General features: G+C 46.2%; 1 protein-coding gene across 1 annotated transcript in view; it reads right to left on the bottom strand.

Annotated features, from left to right (window-relative positions):
- Positions 1-8599: 8599 nt before the first annotated feature.
- The window catches only part of SLC15A1 (solute carrier family 15 member 1), a 46942-nt gene continuing 45265 nt past the window's right edge, over positions 8600-10276 (bottom strand). The window contains exon 23 of the mRNA XM_070408687.1: positions 8600-9384. Within this exon, the coding sequence (XP_070264788.1) occupies positions 9190-9384 (195 nt within the window). The 3' untranslated portion in view covers positions 8600-9189. The remainder of the gene's footprint in view (positions 9385-10276) is intronic.

Here is a 10276-nt window from a genome sequence, read left to right as displayed (position 1 = left end):
GAACAGGCAGCATTGAGAGTCCCTGACCTGATAGCTTCCCAACATGCAGAAGACAAATCCCAAGGTCCCTATCATGGCCCACAGGCCTTCAGTAGTCAATCTGGGTCACCTCTCCCTCATCCCTTGCTCACTACACTCTGGACACAGGAGCCCCTTTGCTATTTTCAAACACACCAACCAAATTCCCATGTCAGGACATGTGGCCTCTTTAGGACTCCTTCTGGAATGTTCTTCCCCTAGGCATTTTTAAAAATAGATTTGTATTATTTCAGAGAGGAATGGAGAGGGAGAGAGAGATAGAAACATCAATGATGAGCCTTAGATGGTTTGGCTCGGTGGATAGGGCATCAGCCTGCAGACCAAAGGGTCCTGGGTCCTATTCTGGTCGGGGGCATGTACCTTGGTTGCAGGCTCCTTCCTGGCCCAGGCTTTGGTCAGGGCTCCTGCAGGAAGCAACCAATCAATGTGTTTCTCTCACATTGATGTTTATCTCTGTCTTTTCCTCTTTTCCATTCTCTCTAAAATTCAATGGAGAAATATCCTTGGGTGAGAATTAACAAAAACAAACAAACAATCCTATATAATAAAAGGCGAATATGCAAATTGACCAAACGGCAGAATGATCGGTTGCTATGATGTGCACTGACCACCAGGGGGCAGACGCTCAACATAGGGAGCACTGCTCAGCCAGAAGACAGGCTCACAGCTGGCAAGTGCAGCTTGGTGGTGGGAGCTTCTCTCACCTCCATTGCAGTCGGACATCCCCTGAGGGCTTCCGGACTGTGAGAGGGCGCAGGCCGGGCTGAGGGACCCCTCTCTGAGTGCACGAATTTCATGCACTGGGCCTCTAGTAAATAAATAAAGGTGATTAAATGTTAAAAAAAAAAAACAAAAAACCATCAATGATTAGAGAGAATCATTGATCAGCTGCCTCTTGCATGCCCCCTACTGGGGATTGATCCCATAAAACCCCAACCCAGGCATGTGCCCTTGACTGGAATTGAACCTGTGACCCTTCAGTCCCCAAACCGATGCTCTATCCACCCACCCAAATCAGTTAGCCCTTCCCCTAGGCATTTGCCTGTCTTGCTCCCATACTCCATTCAGGTCTCTGCTCAAATGTCACCTCTGAGGAGAAGGCCTCCTTGGTGACCCCATCTAAAATACCAGCCTCCACCACTCTCTATCCCCTTACTCTGCGTATTTTTGCTTCATTGCACTTATTGACACCTGACATATATTTATTAGTTCATCTGGCCTACATAAATACATGTAAACAGTAGAAGCTTAATAAATATTTTTGAATGAAAAAAGAGTGGACAAGGATAGATGTAAAATAATGCAAACGCTGGCATGTAGACAGTGCTTGATAAATGTGAGTTTCTTTCCCAAATCACATAAAGCCAGTACTTCCACATGCTGCCTTGTGACATACTGAGAAACAGTGACCCCTGCTGGAACTTGTATCCGAGTCCCAGGAGGCTAGAAGTCCGCTAATCGCCAGGCCCAAGAAACTTTTAGAGATATAAAAACCCAGTATCTGATGAGGCCTTTTGATGTGCATTGACGAAACATTCCCAATAAGACATTTCTGACATTTGCAAAAGCCTTTTTTTTGGCACCACATTTTCCAAAACATGTTCTCTTCTGCTGTCTTGTGGCCAAGATGGGGAATTTCCAGGCTGTGTGATGAACCCGTTTAGTCAAAAGGAAAGTTCGGGGCAGCTGGGCTGGCCCAGAGCCATTTGGCAAAACACCTGTGGTCATTTGACCCGGCCCGGCGCTACCCAGCTTCTCGGGCTTCCATTTTTTAGAAACATGAAACAACTGAGGTGTCTGCCTTCTTTGGTGACTTCTGCAGGGTGACACCTAAGATCAGTGCCTAAGGGCCACCTCCCGGGGCCCAACCCCGTCTGAACTCTGTCCTCCCATCTTGACACAGCTCCCATTATCAACCAGTCGCAGCCAGACCCTGATCATAAATTCTTGTAAGCTCCACAAGGGCAGGCTTTATCTATTTTGTACGCCCTATTTTGTGGTTTTGTATCAAACCACGTTTAGCACAGAGCAGGTTACTCAGTAGTTGTTGAAGGAATCAGATAATTGCTAGCACTTACAGAGCACTTACTATACGCCATGCGCTGTAGCGAGCCCAAGCACTTTACATACATCCGTTCATAAGTTTGTGTTCATAAACTCGTCCTGGTTTGCTCAGAACTGTCCCTGGAGCTCCCTCAGCCCCTGACGAATGGGGACAGTTGGCCCCTGTACAGAGGGGCCTTGACTTACGAGTTTAATTCGTTCCGAGACTGAGCTCATTAAGGAACTCGTTAAGGAGCTCGTTAACTCAAATTACTCTATCAACTCAATGCAAAAAATCCTCGAGAGACAGCTGGTATCTCAAAAAACTCGTTAGTCGGGACACTCGTAAGTCAAGGCCCCACTGTATGAGTCATATCAGGTTGCCAATCTCTACACCACAGGCCGGGGAGCTTAAACAACGCAAAGGAAATGGATATTCTCACGGTTCTGGAGGCTGGAGTCTGAGCCGCCATCAGGGTTGGTCTCTGATGGGACTCTCTTCCTGGCTTGGAGGCTGTCTTCTCACTGCGGGGTGCGGGGGAGCTCCTTTCCTCTTCTCGGTGATTCCATCACGAGAGCTTGCTCACTCCCTCGTTCCCGGCATGCCTGCTGCGGGGCCTTACTACTTATTGGGCACACACGGGCTGTGGCTTTCAGTAGCGGCGTGAGACATACAGGTGTACCTTGTCTCATTGCGCTTCGCTCTATTGCGCTTCAGAGAAGTTGCGGTTTTTACAAACTGAAGGCAATAGGACCACGGCTCGCTTTATTGCGACGCCTGCTTTATTGAGGGGGTCTGGAACCAAACCCACCATATGTCTGAGGCATTCCCTGTGCAAAGAATTCTTGCCAGGCTTGTAAACCAACCAGGACCTAAGAAAGACTCGTGACCTCCTGAAGTTTAGTTTGAAGGTCCGTCCTACCAAAGACTAAAATCTGGGCCGAACAGCAGGGGGCAGCAGAGAACGTCATCTCTGCCCAAAGGTACAGTTTGGGGAAGGAGGGGCTCTTGGTCTCTTCGGCTGCAAAGCTGGGGAAAGCTGGCAAGCAGAATTCTGGCAACCTCCTCTCTCTTTCCTGGGGGTGAGGGTGGGCGGTGGGGGTTGGGCGAGGGGGGACGAGAGGGGAAGAGAGTGTTGTAGGAGCCTCCTATGAAATGGAGACCTACGGGAAACTTCACTGACCCAGTGCGTAGGATGAGGCAGTGCCCAAGCACAGCGGCCTGCGGTGGGGACCAATCCTCTGCCTCCCCCACAAGTAGGAAGCTCTTAGGGCCCCACACTGGCCCCCAGAACATTCAGCCTTAAGAAGTACAAAGCTCGTTGTTCCAGGGTCACCAGGATGGTGACCTAGCAGATCCGACCCACGTTCCTTTTGAGCCTTTAAACACATGTGTGGATTCTGCAAGTCTCCTTAGAACAAGCCAGGTCTCACATCGATAAAATCTCTGGTGGTTTTCATTGCCAGAGGTTAGTAGAATACAGGAAAGTGAGATGGACAGCCATCCTGGTCACACCGCAGTGGATGGAGGAAACTGGGGTCCTTACCCACATACCTCAGGGCCCCGAGAGGCCTGGGCTCTCTCGTTTACCGCCTTTGATCAGGTTGGAGATGGGCCCCCTGACACACGGGGCTCCCTCTGACATCACACGATGAAGGCAACTGGAAGGAGAAGTGCTTCTTGTTTCTCTGGAGGCCCGGGGGGGGGGGGGGGGTAGGGTGGACGAACGGGGGGGCGGGCGCAAAGGGAATGGGGAGTTGGTATGAAGTTTCAGGTTTGCAAGATGAAAACAGTTCTGGAGATGGATAGAGGCGATGGTTGCATAGCAACGTGAAGGCTCTTCATGCCACTGAACCGCACACTGAAAAAATGGCTACATGGTCAATTTTGTTACGTATATTTCACCACAATTAAAAACAAAACAAAAGGGCCTGCACTTCTCTGCTGTCCTGTGTGGTGACCTCCCTCCTCCTTCCTTCTCCTGCACGGCCACGGCCACTCCTCCTCACACCCACCCCTCCCCTCAAGCCAACTGCCCCTGAAGGTGAGACACTGGCCTCTGCATGGCAAGCGTCAGAGCGAATCACCTTTTAGGAGCCAACACTGGGACTCCCATTGGCAATGGGGATGTGTAAACCTCAGACCTGCAGGGCGGGGCTCCAGCATTGTCAGGACGTCAGAGGTCCTTACAGGAGGCCCTGGCTCCTTCTAACGTGGTAAATGTGTTGAATCTTTTCTGTTTAATCCAAAGAGCAGGACTTACAGCCTCTCCTTCCTACACACAGCCCCTCTTGTCCATCTAGGCCAGCCCTGGGGTGTCCAACCTGGGTTTCAGGTGGACCATTGCCTCTCTGAGGCCCTCCAGCATCCATTTTGCTCTTGGTCCCTTTACATCACTCCCACCATCACATGTTTGCCTTTCACTGTGTGAAAGGAGACAGTATAGCCTGGTGGTTAAGAGACAGGCCCTTCTGTTCAGACATGCTTAGGTTCAAATCCTGCCTCAGCCAACTACTTGGTATATGGCTTTAGGTAAGTTGCTTAAGCTCGGTGTTTCTCAGTCTTCATATCTTTAAAACAGGGGTAATAAGACCTCCTTAGTGTTATAAGGATACAATGGGGTTAAACCACACTGGCAATTAAACATTGGCATCAAGAGGCAGGTTTGTGGAGTGACTGGCAGCCTGGGCTCAGGACCTAGACCAACGATGGCGAACCTTTTGAGCTCGGCGTGCCAGCATTTTGAAAAACCCTAACTTAACTCCGGTGCCGTGTCACATATAGAAATTTTTTGATATCTGCAACCATAGTAAAACAAAGACTTATATTTTTGATATTTATTTTATATATTTAAATGCCATTTAACAAAGAAAAATCAACCAAAAAAATGAGTTTGCGTGTCACCTCTGACACGCGTGTCATAGGTTCGCCATCACTGCCCTAGACGCTACTTGGTTTCTCTGTGCCTGCTTTCTCCTCTGTGGAATGAGGATAATAATAATGATGATGATCTATACTGCAGAGCTGTTACAAGGGTTATATGCTTATAAACTTCATGCAACAGAGTGCATAACATGCTATCTACACATACTCAGTATCCAATAAGTGTCAACTACTATTGTTTGTCATTAAAAAAATGAAGCTGAAAAAAAAAAATCCCATGACAAAATCTATGGCTAAAATGTCAACAAAAATCAAACTTGAACGTACATTTAATAAAGTCATTTTATGAAGCCTAAGATAGACTGCAAAACAAATATTTTATTACCCGGAAAGAACTAAAGAACACCCACAAAATTAAAAAAAAAACTTATAGAGAAATGTGGAATCAAAACAAGAACAGGTTGATATGAAAACGACTCATATGAACATTATAAACACTTTTCATAATGTTCTGGCTTTTTGGTATAAGCAATGAAGTCCTGCTATTTTCAATGAAAGCATTCCATTCTCTCCAACCCATGTTGAATTGTACTTCAACAGTCAGCCAGTCTTTCAAGTGTACTATTTTTGTTATACACTGGTCAGCCCAGAACTTAGAGAAAGGCATCAAACACAAAAAAATGGGGGCCGAGGAAAGGGAAGAAGACCAGAAGTTATTGACCTGGCCTCATGCGTCCCCTCCACCATCCCTACCCCATGACATTTGCCATTGTCTTATGTCTCACATCTAGAGCACCCATGTTGGCACCCATCAATCTTAATTATGCTTGGAAGTGGTCAAATAATAGCCAGAGGGAAGATTACTCTGAAAACTCTACCCTCATGACCCAAGTGCCCCAGCTCTCCTCCGTGCCTTTATCATATCGTTTAAAGGCCTATGAAGATGATGTAGGAGTCGTTTCCATCCATATGCAAAGCACCCTATACAGGGGCGGGCCTTCATTCAAATATTTGGAAGCCCATTGTATGCCAGCCACCCTCAAACAAAGGATTTTTGAAACGCAGATCATCTAGGGTTCTCTCTGTTTCATAGAAGAAAATGAGATCTAAGAGGTCCAGAGGTTCCCAAAGTTACCCTGAGGCTGCAAGAAGAGTTAGAAGTAGCATATCTTTCAATTACTGACAAGGAAAGAAATGAAAATTGAGTGCTCATCACTGTTAGCTTCCCCCATCAAAGGCATAAAATAGAAGTTAGAGAGTAGAAATCATCAGAGAGGCAAAATTAGCCGTCCTGTATACCCAGTCTTTTACACTAGACTTCATTAATTAGGCTCATTCAAATCACTACTGAATGTTAAGTTCTTCATCTCTTCCATCTCATTCCTCCAGCCCAAGGTTCACATTTACTTAACACATAGAGGCCTACTGTGTTCTCGAGAATAAAAGCAGAACAGGGTGCATGCAGAAAGCTTCAGTCTAGGGCAGGGGTGGGCAAACTTTTTGACTCGAGGGCCACAATGGGTTCTTAAACTGGACCGGAGGGCCGGAACAAAAGCATGGATGGAGTGTTTGTGTGAACTAATATAAATTCAAAGTAAACATCATTACATAAAAGGGTACGGTCTTTTTTTTTTTTTTTTTTTTAGTTTTATTCATTTTAAACGGGCCGGATCCGGCCTGCGGGCCGTAGTTTGCCCACGGCTGGTCTAGGGAAAGCTAGATAGTTACAATACAGTGAGGGTGTGTGCTGGGAGAGACCTCAAAGGAGACACAACCCGATGCAGAGGAATGGGGGCAGGGAAACTCTTGGAGGAAGTAGCCTCAATCCTGAAAATGAAGAGGACCGAGCCAGACGGAGAGGTTGAGTGAACAATAGGTAGAGATTAAGTATCTCAGGATTTGATTTTTCTTTAGCCTTTGACCTGGAAGTGAGAACCTGATGCATTCCAGGAACTTGAAGAAACTCAATGTTGGTTAGATCAGAGTGAACAGAGTAGAGAGCTATGTCCAGAGAAAAAGGAGCCTCATGGGCCCCAGTTAAGGAATGAGCACTTGATCCTAAGGGTCGAGAAGGTCTTCAGTGAGGTGTGATCATCTCATGTGCATTTCTCTCTGGATTTTGAGTCCCTCCCCTCCCCCCCCACCCCCCCCCCGCCCGCTTCCCCCACCAGCTTCAATCTGTGTCCACAGTGCAATGACAAGCATGTGCATGAAACACCTCAGAGATCCAACATGGGCCCTTCCTGCCAATCCAGGAACCAGTTCCAGCATTCAGGGCTGTGTACAAGTTTGTCTAAGAACAGAGCTTGTTTTTATGAGTGCTAATGTAGACTTGTTTTGGGTCTGAAACCTGGGAATGGTTAAATGAAATGTATCTATAGAATGAATTAGGCATTCAGTGTTTATAGTGGTTTAGAAGAATTTTTATTTAAGCAAAAAAATGCTTTAGTGTTGAGAAAATCACTTTGAGATGGTACATAAATATGCACATAGAAAGATCTTAGTAATAAAAGAGAATATATATATATATATATATATATATATATATACATATATATATACTAATAAAAGGGTAATATGCTAATTAGACCGGACATCTTCTGGACATCCTTCCAGACAAAGCCATGGTGGTGGGAGCTGAGGCAGGGGCGGTCAGGGGTGACCAGGCTGGCAGGGGAGGGCAGTTAGGGGTGACCAGGCCGGCAGGGAAGGGCAGTTAGGGGCAACCCGACTGGCAGGGGAGGGCAGTTAGAGGTGACCAGGCAGGCAGGCAGAGTGGTTAGGGGTGATCAGGCAGGCAGGCAGGTGAGTGGTTAGGAGCCAGTGGCTCTGGATTGTGAGAGGGGTGTCCGACTGCCGGTTGTGTCTCCTGCGGGATTGGGCCTAAACCGGCAGTTGGACATCCCCTGAGAGGTCCTGAATTGGAGAGGGTGCAGACTGGGCTGAGGGACCCCCCCCACCCCATGCACGAATTTTGTGCACCGGGCCTCTAGAATATATATATACATATATATATATATATTCCTATATAATGAGAGGAATATACTAATTAGCTGTTACGCCTTGAGGTGTAACAATCAAGCATGTCACGACCAGATCATGGATCAGCAGGAGGGTGGGCCAGTGAGGTACAAGTGGGCTTCGGAGAGCTACAGGAGGAGGCAGGGCAGCAAGCTATGAGGGGGGGTGGGGGAGCTACAGGAGGGCGGGGCAGTGGGCAGAGAGCTACAGGAGGGCAGCAGCAACCTACTGGCTACAAGTGGGTGGGCAAAGAGCTACAGGAGGGGGCCGGGCAACAAGCTATGAGGGGGTGGCGGGGGGAGAGCTACAGGAGGGCGGGGCAGCAGGCAGAGAGCTACAGGAGGGCGCCAGCAACCTACTGGCGCAGGGATTCGTGCTCAGGGCTACTAATATATATATATATATATATATATATATATATATATATATAATCCCTGGAGAGAATAAAACCAGGAAGAAACAAACCTCCATATTTCATATTCCTTTCATTTGTTAATGTGGGCATTTCTTTTGTTCATGCTTTTATCAATCTCTGATGAAATTTTAACGTGTGTACAGCTTTAATAATCAGGAAACATGTTAAGAATTACTCTACCCAAAGACATGCAGACATTTATTCTTAAGAACAGGAATTTATTTCATACCATTGAGACTCTAAAAATCATTATTGACTTTTACCTGAGTGGTTTTTTTAAGTTACACATAATTTAAAAAGAGGTAGGGAATGGAAAAACAAAACAAAAGACAAAAGGTAAAGGTATCACTTAATACTAGCTTATTATATACCATCCATAAGCCTATAAATTCACTTTCACATTGTCTCTGGACTTGTTTAACATTGTTTCCATATAGTGTTAGGATGCAAACCATATGGAACGTGGTCACTTTTTCCAACAATTAAGTTAGTCCCAAATAACTTCATTTGTGTGACAGGAAAAGAGTTGAATGCAGGGAATGCTCATAGTGGTGTAAAAATGTGTATGTGCACGCATGCGCACCTTAAATAAGATTTCTCTTTAAAAAAAAAAGGCTTCTTCCAGAGTTTTAGGTTCACTGAGGGCTGCTTAGAAAATTGCTTTCTTGGTTTGGTTCATAATGGTGACATCGTCCCCATTAGGGGCCACCCAACAGTGTCCTGCCACCTGGAGACACAAGTCAGGCATACTCTGGGCCCAATTCGTCCTCCACTGGCTTCCTGACATTCACATCTTTGTCTGCAACGTCTGTGAGGCGGAATCTATTTCGGCATATGTGGTTTCTGGCTTCTTCTTTTTTTCATCCTGATCAAACTGAGCTTCAATTTCCGCTGGATTGATGTAAGTATACAATCGAGCCATGATGGCAAAGATGACGCAGACAACCAGAAGCAACGAAGCAAACAGAATGTACTCGGCCCACTTTGAAGGAATTGGAGTTGGAGCAGAAAAAAAAAACAAAAACAATCCCGGTTATAGTAGTGGATATAGCACATGTATATTCTCTTGCTATGCCCAGATGGGAGGTACTTTGAAATTAAATTGTGAGGGAAAATTGGTAGGCTTCTGCCATAGACATAGAATGGTCAGTAATTGCCAGATACAGAAGGGCCAGCTTTCGTGAATGCTCAAATATCAAGATAACATTCTTTCTTATAGCACCGGAAAGTAGAAACACAAGACTTTGGAAAGATGAGGGAAAATTTTTGAAAAACCCAAGTCATAAGGCACATAGCTGGGCCCTGGGAGACCAAAGAAACACCAGGCAGTACTCTTGAAAGAAACAGAATATGCCAAACTGTTTGAGGGAAGAGCCCCATGCTCTCCTTTGCTGTACCTCAAGCCCATGAGCACACAGCAGTAGCGCATGCTCTGAGGGGACCCAGTAGGGGAAGTAATGGAACTGATAAGGCGGGGTGAGGGACAACCCCCTTATGAGGATATGCTGATGTGCTGAAGGAGAGAGTTTACTAGTAAGTGTCATAGAAAGCCCTTACTTTATTTTAGCCGGAGAAATTACAACCACCTTTACGATGCCTTTAACTTTAGGAATAATGCCAGTTTCTGGATAACATGCCTAGTTTGGGGCCATTACGTTGCATTCACTGAAGCCAGGACAGAACTTTTCTTTGATAGTAAATGGCATCAGGGTGTATGTATGTGAACTCAATCTGGTTATTTGGGTTGTTACTTTTCAACTGTATAACGCCCAGTGGACGTAAGAAGGATCAGCACATACTTGGCCATAAGACCATTTGGTAACCGCCCCATCTGGCCGGCCTGGCAGTTTTATCCAGCCGCTCACTGAGATGAC

Source organism: Myotis yumanensis, unplaced genomic scaffold, assembly GCF_028538775.1.
Source record: "Myotis yumanensis isolate MYYU_CA2020_CCGP unplaced genomic scaffold, mMyoYum1.0.hap1 SCAF_3, whole genome shotgun sequence".
In the NCBI taxonomy this organism is placed as follows: Eukaryota; Metazoa; Chordata; class Mammalia; order Chiroptera; family Vespertilionidae; genus Myotis; species Myotis yumanensis.
This window is presented reverse-complemented; position numbering and strand designations above follow the sequence as displayed.